The following is a 19,992-nucleotide window of genomic DNA, read 5'->3' as shown; positions in this document are numbered from 1 at the left end:
GACCAGGGGTGACTCTAGAATTTTTTTACGATATGGGTATTAAATTAAAGGTATTAATGAGGGTTTTAAATGGGAGTGGCCCTTAGTTGTATATGTGAAGGCGTTTTCGAGATATCGACCAAAATGGTGATCAGGGTGGCCCAGAACATCATCTGTCGGGTACCGCTAATTTATTCATAAATGTAATACCACGAACAGATTTCCTGCCAAGATTCCAAGGCCTTTTGATTTCGCCCTGCAGAACTTTTTCATTTTCTTCTACTCAATATGGTAGGTGTCACACACACATTTTACAAAGTTTTTTTCTAAAGTTATATTTTGCGTCAATAAACCAATCCAATTACCATGTTTCATCTCTTTTTTTCATATTTGGTATAGAATTATGGCATTTTTTAAATTTTTCGTAATTTTCGATATCGAAAAGGTGGGCGTGGTCATAGTCGGATCTCGGATATTTTTTATACCAAGATAGAGTGAGTTCAGATAAGTACGTGAACTAAGTTTAGTAAAGATATATAGATTTTTGCTCAAGTTATCGTATAAACGGCAGCGCGGAAGGACAGACGGTCGACTGTGTATAAAAACTGGGCGTGGCTTCAACCGATTTCGCCCATTTTCACAGAACACAGTTATCGTCATAGAATCTATGAATAAATAAATGTAAGGCGCGATAACCTCCGAAGAGATCTAAGGCCGAGCTTCTCTTCCAATTTGCGTCGTGCTCCTCTCGATTTTCCCTACAAAGTGGCCGGACGGGACCTATATGTTTTATGCCGACTCCGAACGGCATCTGCAAGGCAGATGAGTTTTCACTGAGAGCTTTTCATGGCGGAATACACTCGGAGCGCTTGCCAAACACTGCCGAGGGGCGACCCCGCTTAGAAAAATTTTCTTCTAATTGAAAAACCTTATTTCTAAAATTTTGATGTTGCTTTGCCCGGGGTGTGAACCCAGGGCATTTGGTGTGGTAGGCGGAGCACGCTACCATCACACCACGGTGGCCGCCGAATCTATGCTCCTACAAGGATTGGTAAATTTTTGTTCGACTTATGGCATTAAAAATAATCTAGACTAATTAAATGAAAAAGGGCGGAGCCACGCCCATGTTGAAATTTTCTTGCATTTTTGTATTTTGTTGCACCATATTACTGGATGAATGTTGACATAATTCATTTATATACCGTCAAAATATTAAATTTTTTGTTAAAATTTGACTTAAAAAATTTTTTTTTTTAAGTGGGCGTGTTCGTTATCCGATTTAGCTAATTTTTATTTAGCACACATATAGTAATAGGAGTAATGTTCCTGCCAAATTTCATCATGACATCTTCAACGACTGCCAAATTACAGCTTGCTAAACTTTTAAATTACCTTTTTTTAAAGTGGGCGGTGGCACGCCCATTGTTGAAAAGTTTACTAATTTTCTATTTTGCGTCATAAGGTCAACGCACATACCAGTTTCATCGCTTTATCCGTTTTTGGTAATGCATTATAGCACTTTTTCGGTTTTTCGAAATTTTCGATATCGAAAAAGTGGACGTGGTTGTAGTCCGATTTTGTTCATTTTAAATAGCGACCTGAGATGAGCGCCCAGGAACCTACATATCAAATTTCATCAAGATACCTCAAAATTTACTCAAGTTATCGTGTTTACGGACGGACGGACGGACGGACGGACATGGCTAAATGAATTTCTTTTTTCGCCCAGATCATTTTGATATATAGAAGTCTATATCTACCTCGATTAGTTTATGCCGTTACGGATTACCGTTATGCGAACAAAGTTAATATATTCTGTGAGCTTTGCTCAGCTGAGTATAAAAAGTGTAAATAGCAAATTGTTAAACAAAAATACTGAGAAGCCAGCAGCAGGCAGAAAGATAGTAAAGTGCATAGGAAAATAGAAAGAAAACTAAGAAATATTTGTAAATTATAATGATAGACATAACTAAAAGAAGAAATAATAGTATTGAAAAACTGTCATTTCTTAAACAAAAATGTGAGCCCGTCGTTATATCCGCGCAGCAGCAGACCAATTTGAATGCAAATAATATCCACAAGGCAGCAGCTGTGACAATAACAACAAAAGCGTGGAAATCAGCAAATATCACAGAAAGAAATATAACAACAAAAAATAATTTGAAGTTGTCAACTGCAGCAGCAACAATTACAAAAACAGTTAACTCAAACAATGCGCAACTAACAAACGGCAGAGCGGCAACGGCAGCAGGGGCAGCGAAGACATCACCCAAAGCTGGTAGGCGTGCTGTGTCTGTTGGCAGCGCGCCAAACGCCAAAACAAGCAACAGCAATAACAACAACAAGCAAAACAACAGTAGCAATAAAACCAACAGCAAGATCAGAAATAATATCGGAAACGACGCGGGCACAAATCCAGTGCGCGCTGCCAATAAAATATTCTTTTTGTTACCGCAATTTCAAGATCAAAGTTTTTTAAAAGAAGAATGTGAATTGGCACATGCGCAAGCCACCAACAAAGTACCAGCAGGCCTGAACGCGCAAAAGCGACAACAAAAGAAAAGCAGCGGAGATAAAGCTGTGTCGGCGGCTAATGCGTCACGTGGCGTTGAATTCAATAACAACAATCACACAATTATTAGTTATAACCGCAGCAGCCAAGTACGACACAACAGTGCGTCGGAATGCAGCGGCGGAAGCAATAATAATTACAATACAGCGAATAAAAATCCCGCAGTTAACGGTAATATCGGCACTGGCTACCGGCGTGCAACCACAACTGCAACACCAGCAACAGTGGCGGCGTTAACAACAAATGGCATGCGCCGTAGCGCTGGCGGGAGCGTCAATGTCACTCAACAGCATGCGTCACCAGCAGCAACAAAAACAACGGCGTCAACGGCTGGCAGCTCACAAAAAGGCGCCAACTCAATTGACTCCACCGTCCGTGAACTTGATATTGTCTTCAATAATCAGCTGCAATATGCCACCGAGAACGGTGAACGTTTTGTTGCAAATAAAAGCCAGAAACAGCCACAACAACATTCGTTTAGCGGTACACGCCCGCTTGCTGGTACAACACTAATAGCAACAACCATAGTGAATACGCGAACAACTACAACGGTTGGCAGTGGCAAAGCCACAACAACAGCAACAGTCTCCGCGGCGACTAAGCTGAGCAACGGTCATAGTAAATTGGTGCGCCCGCAGGTGCATCGTACAATCCCATCGACGGCAGTGACGGCTGTGAATGCGACGCGTGATAACGTCAACGCGTATTCAAATAAACTTTTCAATAGCTACGGCAGTAACATAAATCGATTCAACAATATTAATAACAACAACAATAATAATAATAACAATAACGGTTTAAATAGGAACAATCTTGGCAACGTGAACGCCATCGTTGCCGGCCTTACCAACAATAATATATCGAGCAATAATACGGGTGGCGGTAGCGCCGTTGTTGGTAGCACTGACGTCAACGGTATGCAGCAAACGCTCGAGCACGACGATATCAAATACATAGATAGTGATGATGCTCCTACGACAGCAGCGCGCTCGTCCGCTTCCCCTGCAACTACTACTACAGCGGTAAGCGGTGGCAGCGGTGTCGGTTCCGGTGGTGACGGCGGACAAATAGTGCGGCGCACGACTCAGCTGCGTTGCGAGCAATTACATTGCCAGCGTAACAATAAAGCGCTGCACGCAACAGCGACAGCAACACATTCAAAGGCAGTGAGTGGTGGGGTTGATAGCAGTGCTCCATTCAAAGCACGCACGCGCCCCAAATCTACTATCATATGTTCCACCAGCAATCTCGTGTTTGAGAAAATCAATAACTACAAATATGCCAATGGCAGCGCCGGCGCTGGTGGTGGTAGTAGTGCTGCCAAAATTGCCGCTGAAGCAGTTGCAGCGCGTCGGCAAGAGTTGCGTCACAGTATCGATTCGAATAGCATCAGAGCGTCCATACAAAAGTTTGATAGTTTTAGCGAGCAAAAGCGTAGTGGTATTGGTGCAGCGGCTCAAGTGGTTATGCGTTCACACGGCGGCAGCGGTAGTACGAGCAATTTGCAACATCATCGTCATAGTGGTAGCGAGTTTGATCATTCCCATGGAAGCGGCAGCCTTTTGCGGTTAGCGCAAGGTGGCGGTGGTGGTGGTTCGTTGACGCGCGCACCCTACCGCACCGCTTCACCTTCACCAGTATCCACCTACAAAGTAACTACTACAATGCATGTTCCCTCATCGTTGGCCGCCTGTTCAAGAGGATCGTCATCGTCCTCCATACGCACTTTGCATAGTAGCAGCGGTGCGAGTAGCACCAATAGTTTGCCAACGAAAAGTGCAGGCAGCATTATTGCTACCAATAGCACAGCCATTAATACGAAACGTCACCAGGAGGTGTCTCTATTGCGTACATCAGAACGTCCAACGTCTGCTTTGCTGTTGCAAAATGAAGCGTCGCCATCAGCACCGCCGACGCCGCCAAATCACACAGTGGATAATACGAAATTGTTAAATGGCGTTTCAAAGTGTACGAACGCTGAGCCAACTATGACGACGGTGACGACTAATGGTGTGTGCGCAGCAGTTTCCGGCGAAATGGAAAGTGTAAGTTGCACTCATCACATCCAATGAATTAAAACAAAAACGATAAAAATTTTTGAATATAGTCAATTACACCAATTGGAAACCGTTCACAAACATTTTTTATTACATGAAATCCACAGGTCATAGCCAAAAAATCAAATTTTAACCAATATTCGAAAACCGCATCACAAAATCTATCTACCTTCCTTCCACAGCCCACATATAACTATCAACATTCCAAATATCATATTTCCTATTCCAGTTTCCGTGTATACACTACTAGCTGCTTATATTTTAAATCCATCAATCTACATTTCAATTTCACATAACCACAACTGAATATCAAATCTACAATATAGCATCCACAAATTACGTTCTACAATATACATCCAAAAAGTTGCTATCTACAATATTCAAGTTTTCACACCACAGATTAAAATTGACAATCACTACTAATATTCACTTCACACAATCTCCTAGCAAGCTAATCATAGGTTTTTTAACATTTCAGTTACACTATGAGTTCATTGATTCGAGTTTCATAAAAAAAAATTTATTTTTATTGTCAAAAGCGTCGCTCGAGCAGTAATTTATTTTCCGTTACCCTTTTTAGGTTAATCAAAATGTTCCTATATGTATTGCTTATGTAATGTTGCAAGCTTCAAGTAAACGCGCGCTCCAACTTCCAGTACGGCTAACAATCTTAACCCCCGTTGTTTTGCCTTTGAAAGGTAGCTGCAAAGCTATTTTTGACTTATGATGAATTTCATATCAAAACCGATATGCATTGAAGCCGACATCAGATGTTGATGAAATTTTGCATACAGGTACACTTTATCTATACAAACACCACCTCGTTTTTAGAAATTGCTTTTTTGAAAAATTGTGGGCGTGGCATGGTGTCAAAGTTGTGAAAAATGACGGTAATAGGTACTTTTGAGCTGTGACAACTATGGAATGGCTCATTTGAAAGCCGATTTGAATACCTTTTCAATGGTACCAAGATCTTTGAAATCGGTTGAGCCATTCCGTAGTTATCACAGCTCAAAAGTACCTACTACAGTAATTTTTCACGCATTTTTCACAACTTTGACACCTTGCCACCCCCACAATTTTTCAAAAATGCAATTTCTAAAAATCAGGTTGTGTTTGTATAGCTAAAGTGTACCTGTATGCAAAATTTCATCAACACCTGATGTCGGGTTCAATGCATATCGGTTTTGATATGAAATTCATCTTATGTGAATTTTTAACCATTTTGTGGATTAAAAGCAAACATAATCCACAACTGCTTTGCTTAGTTATATATATTTTTTAATGAGTTGTTTTATTTTATTTTTTAAGCATTTTTCTAGTTTTTTCAGCAGAACATATATTTACTTAACAAAAAAAATTAAAAAGCGAAACAATTAAGTTTTTTATCCACCATTCCACAAGCAACATTTTCTAATTCGCTCATTTTCATTTTTCGCCGCTCCACAGATACGCAGCACTGCTCTTAGGAGTATTCCTCCACCACCACCATCACCGACCTCCTCACGTTATTGGGATCGTGACAGTCGCACAACACCATCTGCGCTTAATAACTTCGACGATACGAGCAAATTTAAGTCAAATGACGAAAACAGCGAAGGTAAGTGTAATACATGTGATTAATGATTTAGGTTAACGCTGTGTAACTACGGGGCGTTGAGCTGCGGTGATAGCGAGTGTGGCGCCACTGGCGCAGATACTCTTCTTCATAAAACTGTGGGGCATTGGCGACGGTAGCACCAGTAATACTATACTAGTACCAACTCATCTGTCAAAACAACAATTGGCAACACTTAAACTCAATGGCGTCAGTAGCGCAAATATCAAGTTACTGATTGTCAGTCACCCAAAGATCTTACGGGTAACGTTCGATAATACTCCCACCCTCAAGGCGCATACCACTGAAACTGTATCTAAAGTACAAAGTCGCAACAAAATCCTCAACTTGCTTGCCGGCAGCACCTGGGAAAAATATAAAGAAACGTTGCTAGCCACGTACAAAGCAATTGGCCGGTCGCTCATGTGCTACGCGTCACCAGTTTGGTCGCCTGGTCTAAAACATAGATACTGGAAAAGGCTGCAGGCCTGTCAAAATGCTGCAATCAGAACTGCCACGGAATGTCTCCTTATGACTCCTAAACACCACCTACATAGTGAGGCCAAAGAGCTCAAAATTAAAGAGCACAATGAAATGCTGACCAGGCAGTTTTTGCTAAACTGTCACAAACCAGGACACCATGCAGAAGAAAAAAGCACACTACTAAAGGAGATACGAGTCACCCTGGCCCAACTTCGTTCTGGATACTGTAACAGATTAAACTCTTACTTGTCCAGAATCAACCCCGACCTACGTAATGTATGTATGTCCTGCATGCGATGTGTCCCCACATGACAACAACCATGAGATGCTGACCAAAGAGTTTCTGTTGAATACCCAGAAACCTGGGCATCCCAACAGACATCTGATTGACGAACCAGCACCGCCTAGGGGCCTAAGGAGTCATCTCCGTAAGCATTTTGAGGAAATACGGCACCTAAGAACCCAGCCGTATGAAGCGAAAAACACAAGCAGGTCCTTGGTGAACTCCATAGACAGGCGTCGGACCTTTATGTCGGGAATTGCCCGGTGAATCCAGTACTTGAAGAAAAATATCCAGAACTCGCGGAAGAGGAACGCATACTCCCCAGGGAAACGCGTGTCACTCTTGCTCAACTTCGTTCTGGATACTGTAACAGGTTAAACTCTTACCTATCCAGAATCAACCCCGACATACAAAATGTATGCCCCGCTTGCAATGTGTCCCACATGACACCAACCATCTCTTTAATTGTAATGTGGAACCAACGCCTCTAACACCCCTTTCCTTATGGTCCACCCCTGTTGAAACGGCAAGTTTCCTTGGACTCCCGTTAGAGGATATTGATGACAATTTGTGATCGGTCGCGGCTATTAGGTGGGGCGAGCATTGCTACAACAACAACAACAACAACAACAACAACCATCTTTTCAATTGTGATGTGGAACCTATGCCTTCAACACCAATCTCCCTATGGTCCGCCCCTGTTGAAACTGCCAATTTCCTTATACTCCCGTCGTGGCCATTGAATGGGGCGAAGCACTGTCAACACAGCAATAACATCTTCAGTTTTGTACTTAACTTCTAATCGGCAGTTAATTAACTAGATTTCCCATATAAATGTCTCCCTTCGATAATCGGAAATTATGAACAAATTGAAGAGATAGACAATTTTTTATTGCTACAACCAACACTAGATGGGACATGTCGCTCATTTGCTTCAATAGTGTCATAACTCAAAAAACACGACTTTTGAGTTATTAACATCTATGTTGTATAAAAAAATGTTTGTGATCGGTTAAAAATTTACCACGTTCTATAAAAATGAAAATATGCCTTTATGTGCGCAACATATGGCAGTTAAAATCTTTGAATGGCTTTCCTGGAAAATAGTGTTTTTTGAGTTATGACACTATTTCAGTAAATGAGCGATATGTTAACGCCTAGATAAACTATAGGGGATTTATTGTAGATTAATGCATGATACAAAAAAGAAGGTAGTTACACTCAAAATGTTTTGACGTATTTGGGGATTTTTGAAGTTTCATAATGTTTGTTATTTTGCCAGAAGCGTTGCCATGCCGTTACTGTTTAAGGCGAAATTGTGGTTTTTCGAGATTGAAATTTCCTTTAGGATGAAAACGTAATGGTCATCTGAGACAATAATAATATGCTTTAGCACGATTTATGTGCATATATATCGATTGAGACTCCAGTAAAACATGTAATTTTATTGAAAAATAGTGGATAATGACTCATTCATTGGTTAATGACTCATATCTTTATGGCAGCTTGACCCCTAGACAGAAAAAAATACACGAAAAATCATGTTGTTCTAGCATGGTCCTATTATCATGCCGCTAGAGTGGATATTTCTTAAGGCATGTTGAGAAAAAGTGTACCTCCAAAGTCTGCACATCTATGTCAATGCTAAAAAGGCACAGAATGTGTATAGGCGGGGCTGCCCCAAGGTGACCCCTGGTACAACGGGCAAAACACTCTCATAACTAGTGGCTAACTTGCAGAGCTACAGGGTAATGTTCTCCCTAAAGAATGGTTTGACAATTCCCTCCTAAAGCGCAACGCTTGAATTATGCAATAAATAAAAAATTAAAAATGTGGACTTGTAGCCAATTTATCAAAAAATTGCGGTGTCGGTTTATAAAGACCTCCTTTGAGCAAGCAATTGGCAAACGTGTATGTTTTGTCAAAATGTTCTAAGCAAACGTATGGACACTTAAGAAGGCTATATTCCCTTGCTTTGCATATTTCGATCCATGTTTTTTCCACCAAAACAATTTTCGGGAGCTCGAAAAACTTATTAAAAACCTTCTTTTCTAGGCTGATATTTCGTAATAAAATATTTCCAAGACCTGGGGCTAATTCTTTTTCTTTTTTATGTAAAATAAATATGAAAGTAATTTAGTCGTATTTGTAAATATGAAATCCATCAAAATTAGAAAAATTCGTAACAGTTTTCAATCCGGTAGCTTGTTTTTGGTGAAATTGTCATTGTCCCCGCAAAAGTCAAGTGGCTAACGTCACACTAAATGGAACTACATTTTTTGTATCATGGATTAATGCATGTGTAAACGTGGTGTTAGGCTTCATTATAAAATAACTTTGCCCGTTGGAAATACAATTTTTTTTTGGAAATTTTAATTATCAATTTCTTTTCTTCACTTTAACGACATATCGAAATGCTGACAGTAATAAAAGTTATCGGTTATTTTGTCAAAAATAAATAGATTTTGTTGTTTTTTTTTGTCACGTCATAGGAATAAATTTTTGTTTATCTCTGAATGTTGTTTAGAACCGAACCTGGTGTGATGTGGATTTTCTTTAAAGACAAAACAATACAACCAACATTTTTCAAACAAACTGCCACAGCTAACATTTGCAAATAAATTGAACTTGAATTAAAATGTTAAATATTTTTGTATAATAATATACTCTTTTCAATAGGTCTATGCGGGCTAAGAAATATCGGCAATACATGTTTTATGAACTCTGTTATTCAGTGCCTAAGTAATACCAGCGAATTAACGAAATTCTTAAAACAGTATAATGGCACACGTTCCTCATCTTCAAAGGATCAACAAATTTTACAAGGTATTTGCTTTCCACATTACAAAAAAATTTACATATAACTTATGTTTACAATTTGTTTTTTGTATCATCCATAGAGTTTGCTAAATTGATACGTGAAATGTGGTCAAGTAACGTGCATAGCGTCACTCCTATGGATTTGAAACGGGCATTTTCCCTCAAACATCGCATGTACAGTGACTATAATCAACAGGATGCACAAGAATTTTTACGTTTTTTTCTCGACTCATTGCATAGCGCACTTAATACAGGCGTGAAGGGTGAACATTTAAAAATCGACGATAATCTTAGGTAAATAAAAATAGTTGATAATATTAAATTACATAAAATTTACCATGCTTTTTATTGTTTCTTCCGTTCATTTGTGTAGCGACAATAAAAAAGCCGATCTTACATGGGAATGGTATTCGCGTCATGAGAATTCGCTCATACGCGATCTGTTTGTAGGCCAACTGAAGAGCACATTACGTTGTACGAGCTGTGGTAATACAAGCGTCACGTTCGATCCCTTTTGGGATTTGAGTGTATCGTTGCCATCATCATCGCGTTGCAAATTAGAATCATGCCTTGATCTATTCATACGCGAAGAGGTGTTGGATGGTGATGAAATGCCAACGTGTTCGAAATGTCGCCAACGTAGAAGATGTACGAAAAGTTTCAGCATACAACGATTTCCCAAGTATTTGGTTATACGTAAGTGTAAAAGAGTACAATGATATGATATCTAGTTGCCAACGTTTTGATTCTATTCAATAAATCTAGATTTAAAGCGTTTCTCAGAGACTCGTTGGAGTAAATTGTCGAATATTGTTGAATTTCCGACTAGTGAACGTGAACTGAATATGGGTCCATATGGTTCAAACCCGAATATGAATATATATTATTCGCTTTATGCGATTTCAAATCACATGGGTAAGTGGATTGCATCGATATGATTAATTAAATATTGCAAAGATTACAGCAACAAAAAAATTGCAAAGCGTGAATTCTCTGAACATGAATTTGAACACTCTTCTTCGCTACTCGTCTCGGCATCATGAACAGGACAAATTAAATGTCCTATCCCTTTTTTCGTTTGGTTTTTACGTATCAAAGCCCCCTTCCCCACATGAAGGAGTGCCACCTATGAGCTATGCTGTAAATTCGCGACTATCTCCCTAGTGTTTGCTTTTTTTTCACCTTGCGAAATCTTCGTCGACTTCATGGGCGTTGCAAATGCCGGCAATTTGGATATCCACCTCGATGGAATTACGCTTCCGATCGATCAGGATCACATTTTGGCGAGCACGCAGCCGCAATCGTACCTTAAGTTCAGAGCCATAACAAAATCCTCAAATCAAATTGGCAACACTTGGGACAAATACAAAGATGGCCTCATAGGTACCCATGGGACTCAGGGGATTCAAGGGTTTGATAAGAGCAATTCATACCTTCCGTAACGCAATTGTCATACTCACCTACGCCAGGCCTGTGTCATACACATATTCAGCAGCCGAGGGTCTGGCGTCCACAAGATCCTCATGGAACTAGGGGATGGGGCGGTATGGCCTAGAAGGTTCAATGTGATCATATTAAATCGTTCCCAAGATGGTCGGTACTAGCTTAATAGTACTTGTTACCGGAACGTATCAGATCTATATCCGGCAAAGGACCATCAACATTGATAACACTCCCCAAAACCTTCGGGAAGTGTCGTTATCGCTACAATAGCAACAACAACCTATAAAGCAATTGGCCAGTCGTTTGCATGCTACGCGTCTCCGACATGGTCACCGAGCTTAAAAAAAGCGCCGAGCTCAGAGCTGCTTTGGGATGGTTTCTTATGTCACCTGAACTCCATCAACGCCCGTCACTGTCCATGATCCCGAATCCTATATCAAGATAGGTATGATGAGCGACTTGTAGAGCGTGATTTTTGTTCGTCGTGAGGACTTAACTTTTCAATTGCCTACTCAGTCCAAAGTAGCAGTTGTTGGCAAGAGATATTCTCCGTTTGATTTCAAAGTTGACATTGTTTTCGCCGTTAATGCTGGCTCCCAGATAGGCGAAGTCCTTCCAAGTCATTTATTAATCATAAATCAAAAATCGTTACACCTATCGTAACAAAATTCGGCAGAGAGGTTGCCTTTACTATAAGGAATGCTTTGAAAAAAATTAACGAAATCGGTTAAAGACCACGCCCACTTTTATATAAAAGATTTTTAAAAGGGTCGTGGACGAAAATAATGAGCTATATATTAGCGAAAAAGAGCTTTGTATCAATAGAATTTTACTTTCTAAATTGAATAGTAACATTAAATTGGAAAACACGAACATTTTTGAAAATGCTTGTGGTACCTCCCCTTTTATGACTAAGAAATTTTCTGGAAGAAAAACCAACATATCGTAATGAAATTGTGTACACATAATTTTCCTTATAGCAGAAAATATTTCTAGTAAAAATGAACGGGATCGGTTAAAGACCACGGCAACTTAGATATAAAAGAAGAAGTAAAGGTGTCTAAGTTTGGGTGTAACCGAACTTTATATACTCAGCGTGAGCTTCAATTGTACATTTAATTTCAGATAAATAACTTTTCTATATAACACGTGGCAGCGCCCGTTTAAAAAAAATGTCTCCCCATTTCCTCTTAAAATAAAACTTGATAAGTGAAATATCATTGATTCAAAACTATTTTTTTTGATAAGTTATAACTTATTATTCTATAATATATATATAATAAAGGTGGGCGTGGTCTTAAATCGATCGCGTCCATTTTTTCCAGAAATATTTCCTGCTATATGGGAAATTTGTGTACCCAATTTTATTACGATCCGTTAATTTTTCTTCGAGTTATGGCTCACGAAACATAGAAAAGTGCTTAGTCATAAAAGGGGCGGTGCCATGCACATTTTTTAAAATTTGACGTTTTTCCTATTTATTGTTATATATCCACTTGGGAAATGAAATACCATTGATATAAACTCTTTTGCAAAAATATAGCTTATTTTATTTGTCCAAGACCGTTTTAAAAATCTTTTATATAAAAGTGGGCGTGGTCCTTAACCGATTTCGTTAATTTTTCTTCAAAGCAATCCTTATAGTAAAGGCAACCTGTGCTGATTAATAATATTTGTAAAATTGATTTTATCACAAGTGGGCGGTGCCACGCCCATTAAAATTTTTTTTTTTTAATTTTTATCCAGAGCCTCAATATCAGTCCACACGTCAAATTTCACCATTCTAGGTGTATTATTTACTAAATAATCAGGTTTTTTGTGTTTTCCAAAATGATATATATAAAAAGTGGGCGTGGTTATCATTGGATTTCGCTCATTTTCAATACCAATCTATTCTGGGTCCAGATAAGCTCGTGTACCAAATTTGGTGAAGATATCTCAATATTTACTCAAGTTATCGTGTTAACGGACGGGCGGACGGACGGACATGGCTCAATCAAATTTTTTTCGATACTGATGATTTTGATATATGAAAGTCTATATCTATCTCGATTCCTGTACAATCAACCGTTATCCAATCAAAGTTAATATACTCTGTGTGCAAAGCACGCTGAGTATAAAAAGCATAAAAAATGATTTGCAAATTTTATCAGTTATTTTCTTTTTTATCTTCGTTAACTAATTCAATGTGTTTTACGGGGGCTGGGGCCACATTCTCCTGCAAAAATATCAATACATCTAAAAGTTCAAATATTTAAAATGAGATGTGTAGTATATACATAAGGTTGTTTTATTTGTAGCGGTGTAAATTCAATTTCTATATTCTAATATTCTAAATTTTACGAATGTGTGACAAGATCTTGATTATGTCAACCCACTTAACTTCGAGTAGTGTTGTGGCTGAAAATTAAAAGCACTGCTACCAAATCTGACTGTATCAGTATGCGATAGAACATATTATCAGTTTGGAAGCGATAGAACTTAATAAGTGGAGTCTTTTTACTTTTCTCTATTTATTCGTTAAAATACGCTGAACGTGTTGATACTGCAGTTCAGTTTAGTTGTGCAAATATGTAAACAAAAAATTACAAGGCAATTTTCTGTTGAAAAAGAATAGCAAAATATTTTGCCAAACTTGCGCGAATAACATTTCGCTGTAGTGATGGACGATATGGCTATTTTGAGATATCAGTGAAAATAGATATGGCTATTTTTGAATCACGGCTATTTTTTATAGCTATAGCGATCGCTTTATTTTAACAAGCGCTTCTATACAGAAGATATGTTGGGCGATACAGCGATTTTGAGCTATCAGTGAATATAGATATGGCTATTTTTTACAGCTATGGCGATCGCTTTCATTTATCTTTGATAAGCGAATCTGCAGTTATTTGTATACTTGGATATAAAAAATGAATGTTTAAGTTTGTTTACCGGAAGATTGAATGTTATACATTAATTTAATTTAGTATACAGAATATATGAACCAAAATTGGAATAAAAAGACAAAAATATGTACCTTTTATCGTAAACTGATGTAATGTGAAATTCTAATTTTCTGAGATGTTATGATATATATTATTAACTGGCTTAGATAATATGTTCAGTTTCGTATTACACTCAATAAGATGAAACTAGCTGAAATAGATGTCTATGCATCTTTGTTGTATAAATTTTGCTAATTGAAAATGCTTTGATTTTTAAATGTAAGATGAATCAACCCGAAATAAATCTGTATAGGTATGTAACACCATAAAAACATGATTTATTTACTATATTATACTGCACCGATGTATTCAGAAATACTCCGTATGAATTTATTCTGAAAGTATTTAGCTGCATAATATTTGTATAGTAAAGTGAATCAATTTTTAAATACAGAGGAAAAATATAGCAAATTCTTCAAACTATTATAAAAATATTCTTTAGCAGAAAATTAGCCACCGACTTCAGTGCCCTAGAAATTAGCCAGAGAATTCAACCATATACAAACCATATGACCAAGCTTGAATTGCATTATCCCAAAAAACTTAAATTTTGAGTTAATCTGTTTACAATAAGACGAGTGATATATGTTTCTATAATTCTTTTATTTTTCCATCAAAAACACAAATTTTATACAACTGTTAACGGCTAAAGCGTAGAAGTATTAACTTATGAATAACACATGCATTAGTTTCATGTTCGAATCAGTTTTAGCAAGCGTATAATATGCTATTGTTTTGTTGTTTAGGCCAACGTCCCACCTTATTTCTATACCCTCCTGTGTTTGCGATTCTTTTAAATTTTTATCGTATCCTGTTTCTATGCGCACAAGTGGACCAAAAACTTTCTCGTATTCATAGCCATCTTCATAACGCAATAGCACTTGCGATGGTTCAGTATCTATACCTGGCTTCTCTAAATCCTGAAATGTTGCATCAATATTTTCCTTCCATAATTCCTCTAATTTGTTTATTTGTGCTGCTGATATTTGTCGTGCACTCCACTGCTCTTGCTCGGTAGGCACCTTAACCAACCACGGCAAAAACGAACGGTCAGTTATAAGTGGCTTCCACTGTTCTTGATCCCAATTCATATTTTTCAAAGTTTTGCGCTGCACATGGTTGACTAAAATTTAAATTTATTCGTTTAAATACACCTTTTAATATTTACTCCATTTTCAGCTTACCGGCATAACAACACTACAATAGATTCCTGTGCTGGAATGAATCCTAATACAAATACATTACGTACGCCACACGAGTAACATTTTTAGTACTGTTTCTCCAAGTGGACCTTAAGAATGTAGGGTGACTTCCCTATGTTTAGCCCTCACCGAAAAATTAACAATTTGGGATCCAGATGTGCTTCCACGCCCATTGCAAAACCATTTTTTGCAATTATTGCACATCACCTCGTCGTCGAAATTGTTGTTGCACAAGTTTGCCTTGTTCCGTTCGCCGTTTCCACAATTTCTCTGCACAAAAAGCACACTTTTTTCGCCCTTATTTTTTCGTTGTGCAGTTCTTAAGACAACTATCCCCATTTTTCGATAATAGCTGACAAACTTTTCTAAAAGTATATCTTTTCCAATTTTCGAGAAAATTATTCCTTTTTGTATCCAATAAACTTTTTTACTCAGTCGGAAAGTAAAGAACACAGATGAGTAGTGATGAACGATATTTGACTATCGATGATTGCATCCCCGCTATCACTATTAGTATTAGAATTTCATGCTGAAGGAAAATCGCCAATCGCTATAATCGCTATTGGCGATATTCTGCCAGAGGTGATTGTATTCAAAAGAATCGAATGAAGGAAAATCGCCAATCACTGATATATTTGGATTGCAATAGCTATAGCTATTAGCGATTTGATGCAATCACCAATAGCGAAATATCGTTCCATCACTATTTCGCTGGAACGGCATCTGCAAGGCAGCTGAGTTTTTACTGAGAGCTTTTCATGGCAGGAATACACTCGGAGTGTTTGCCAAACACTGCCGATGGGCGACCCCGCATAGAAAAAGTATCTTCCCTATCCCGATATAGCTGTGGTTGAAGTGCTTTTACCCTTTACCCGGGGTTCTACGATAGACACAATACAACAATGTAGTACTAAGTTAACAGCAGTGCAAGAAATGCAAGTTAGTGAATCGGGTATGGCAGGAATTTACTGTTCAGAATTAATCTACCCTTCAAAATCTAAACAGGTACTCCGAACTAGCACCGTGCCTATAATACAAAGGCGGGAATGTTTTCAATATTTCGACAAATATATTAGAAGTCCAATAAAAAGCAATGATTTGTGGTGAAGGTCGTCCCGCTGGTGCGCATTTTGGAGGTCCTCGAGCACCGGAGGTTGTGAATGAACAACTTTGTGCGATGGTATTGTAACGAATTTAGGGAAATCCTGATTATCTTGCACCTTCTGCTACGTTCGTATCGCTGAACTGTCGAATAAATAACTCCAATATTCACTTGAATATGTACTTCACAATTATACTACACAACCAATAGCGTGTTTAAATCAAAACTGATTTGTCATTCCTCAGCTTGCGCTGCTTTTATACTCTCTGTTGTCTCGTCCGCATATTTCTACTAAGGTTTGGACCAGTATGGCGCGCCATAGATCAATTGAGCCAGCCTCGCTTCACACATATTCTTACTCCCCATCGTCAGTCGTTAGCGAGGCAGCAACGAATAAACACTACGCACGGCTGTCGCAGAAATGCTAGGGTTCTCTGTGAGAAATACTACGATGGGATAACGCAACTGGTATGACGGTTATTCCATTTGTAGCTCATGTGGGTTTTTACCATTTTGGGTATGTTATATTAAATAACTCTTCAATAAAATATGAGTTTTTAAAATTATTTTAACAAAAGTTGTAACAATTTCATTCTGGGCTCCAGCTTCAGCTACATATTTTTTAAACATTTTGTATATTCCCGGTTGCGGCAAATGTATTAGTCTCGGAAATATGATTTTTTAAGCGAGTAATCGTCTCTTTTTTTGCGATATTTGAGCGGCTTGGAAATATTTCAAATTATTTCTTAATCAAAAATTAAAATTTCCAAAGTTTTTGGCATGTTACAATGTTAACTTTAGTTTCCTGCTGGGTTGCTCATGCTCTCGCTCTCACTAATACACTTACATTTTAATTTTTGCGACAACTGGTCTAGACGTTTCGCCTTCTAGAACTGTTGTATCTCCTGCTTGGTAATTGAGATATATGCGTGTGTATGTGTGAGTAACAACATCGGCTGATGACTGCATGTGTGTGTGAGATATCTCTTCGTTGCCTTGTACATAAGTGTTGCTACCTTTAATGTGCACATGTACATACGAGTGACTGCTTCATGTTTTTGTTGTTGCATGATTATTTACTAAAAGCCTAGTTATGTCAACATTCGCCACATTATCATTTAAGATAGATCATGCATGGAATTTGCCGTTTGTATATCTAGATTTATCTCATCCAAAAATTAAAGTTTATATCTGCAACGGTAAAGGGATCGTGTTGTACTAAACGAATTTTCAGCAAATTTGTAATAACTCTATTTTGCTAGTATATACATGGTTAACTCGCAAACATCAGAGTGTCGAAATATTGTTAAAATATTTTTTTTTTCGATAAAAGAATGTAGCAGTTTGTATTAACTGTAAATAAATATTATTGAATGCGATTTAATAAAATTTTGGTTATATGCAATGAAAGTGTGTCGCGTGCAAATGTCTTAGGTGGTGAGACCAAACTTTAATCCTAACCATGGTTCCGAAAAACCCCTCATTGATAAATTAAGTTTTTATCTTTTTTACTGAGTTCAACAAAACTCATGATAAGCTTATTCCTATTTCATCAATTATGAGTTAAAAAAAATGAGTACTCTTCTCTTAGAACTCATTGAAGTATTTATCACTTTCATCGCATTAAATTAAAAGCACGTCGATAAAGCCTTGGAATATAAGAAGTACGCCTTAGGAGACTTCTTAAACATTGCCGGAACTTTCAACAATGTCTCTAAATGGGCGATCATGGATGATCTTAACTACATTGAAGTATATCTAGCTATAACCAGATGGATCGGCTATATGTTAAATTGCAGGAAAAATGGGATCGTAGAAGATCCCGTCACGTGTACAACCTAAGTAGGGATACAATTTCCACACTTGTGCGGTCATTGCCTTATACGTAGGCATGCAGAAAGGTTAGGAGCGCCTTATCGTCGCTGCTGCAGGAGTTGTAAAGAGGATGAGGAAACGGCGGTTCACCTCATCTGCAACTGCCCGGCACTAAGTGGAGCACGGCAGCACTTTCTGGGTGCTCCATTTCTAGATAATCTAGGAGGTTGTGCAGTATGACGTCAAGGACCTGGTAGCTTTTATCAGGTCCTAAAAATGGTTCGAAGAGGAAAGGTAATGTTGTATTTTCGTGGTATCACAACGGGCTTAATATCACTGGCCTAAATGTGCCCTCGGGCAGCCACCTCAACCTACCTACCTAAATTTCAGGAAGATTACTTCACAATGGGGGTTGTATGCGGCCTCGAAATCAGTGGACAGTGGCACGTCGCAGGGCGGGATGTTATCACCTCATCTGTGGGCGCTGGTCTTCAACCAACTGCTTAGGTGATTCGACTAGGGATCCGTTAAACTTACGGCATACGCAGATGACATGGCGATGTTGGCTGAAAAAACTTTCAGATTAGGCCTTGTAGTTGACAACAGATGTAGGAAGTGCGGGTTGGAAAAGGAAACGATTGAAAACATTTTTTGCTCATTCCGTGCGCTCTTGAAATTAAAAAGAGTTCGACTGTTACGAGTGATACAGCTATCAGATCTAGAAGCATATGTATGTAGGTCCTAGAAAGGTTCTAGTATTTTCCGTAGGTAATATTTAACACATGACCTGGTTCTTGATAGGGTTTTTCAGTTTGGTGATTAAACAAACTTCTTCTATGGACTCATTCAGTCTATACGAGGTCCTCCGAACCTGCCAGAACAACCAAACCTATGATATATGGTGGAAGATATTTTATGGGTAAAATTAGTATTTGAGCAATGAAAGAGCAATATTAACGGTAGCCTGCAAGAAGTCAGATTGTGTAGAAAACGTACACAACGTATTTCGAGTCATCCATTCAATTTAAAATGACAAATATGTTCAGCGATTTAGGAAACGTTTTCGAAAAAACTTGAAAATTAGAGAAGTTTTTGAAAATCTTCATGAAAACTTACGAATAACAATTTTGAAAGGCTTGAAGCTTATACTTTGACAGACTAAATTTCTAAACTTTCATGAAAACTTTAAACAGTTTCTCAAATTTTCCAATTTTTTCGAAAACATTTTTCGAAATGGGTTTGAATGTTTGTTATACACTTCATTAAAGCTTTTCTAAATCAACGAAAATAAAAAGAAAAAATTAGTGATGAAATTTAAAAATAATTTTTGCTGCAACTTTTTTACTCGCAGATGTCCATGTGTATGCTTTTTTTACCTCAATCACCCTCAATTAAAAACTATCGTCTATCTGGCCAATATTCAGTTATTTCTGTGTGCTATACAGAAGTATTCAAATTGAGGCTGATTTGATTGTGAGTTTCATCTTTTTAGTTTACAAAACCTCTTTTATTGTAATTTTTTTTAATATTTTAAATTTATGATCAATATTCCTATTTTTATTCCAATCAGGTTCCACAGCTGGTGGTCACTATGTGGCGTTGTGCAAGCACCCTGTATCAAGAAAATGGCATGAGTTCAATGATAACATGTG

General features: G+C 38.1%; 1 protein-coding gene across 18 annotated transcripts in view; it reads left to right on the top strand.

Moving 5' to 3' along the window:
* Usp2 (Ubiquitin specific protease 2) overlaps nt 1-19,992 on the top strand; it is a 77,387-nt gene that overhangs the window by 51,606 nt on the left and 5,789 nt on the right. For 13 of the 18 annotated variants that reach the window (XM_067783279.1, XM_067783276.1, XM_067783277.1 and 10 more), the window contains 6 exons: nt 6,058-6,208; nt 9,651-9,797; nt 9,872-10,085; nt 10,165-10,487; nt 10,557-10,706; nt 19,911-19,989. In XM_067783279.1, the coding sequence (XP_067639380.1) occupies nt 6,058-6,208; nt 9,651-9,797; nt 9,872-10,085; nt 10,165-10,487; nt 10,557-10,706; nt 19,911-19,989 (1,064 nt within the window). Of the gene's footprint in view, nt 1-1,748; nt 4,597-6,057; nt 6,209-9,650; nt 9,798-9,871; nt 10,086-10,164; nt 10,488-10,556; nt 10,707-19,910; nt 19,990-19,992 lie in introns of all 18 variants that reach the window. The other 5 variants (XM_067783272.1, XM_067783273.1, XM_067783270.1 and 2 more) reach the window with 4 other exon arrangements.

Source organism: Eurosta solidaginis, chromosome 4, assembly GCF_040869045.1.
Source record: "Eurosta solidaginis isolate ZX-2024a chromosome 4, ASM4086904v1, whole genome shotgun sequence".
In the NCBI taxonomy this organism is placed as follows: domain Eukaryota; kingdom Metazoa; phylum Arthropoda; class Insecta; order Diptera; family Tephritidae; genus Eurosta; species Eurosta solidaginis.
The sequence above is the reverse complement of the archived record's forward strand: the minus strand, read 5'-3'. Positions and strand labels throughout refer to the sequence as shown.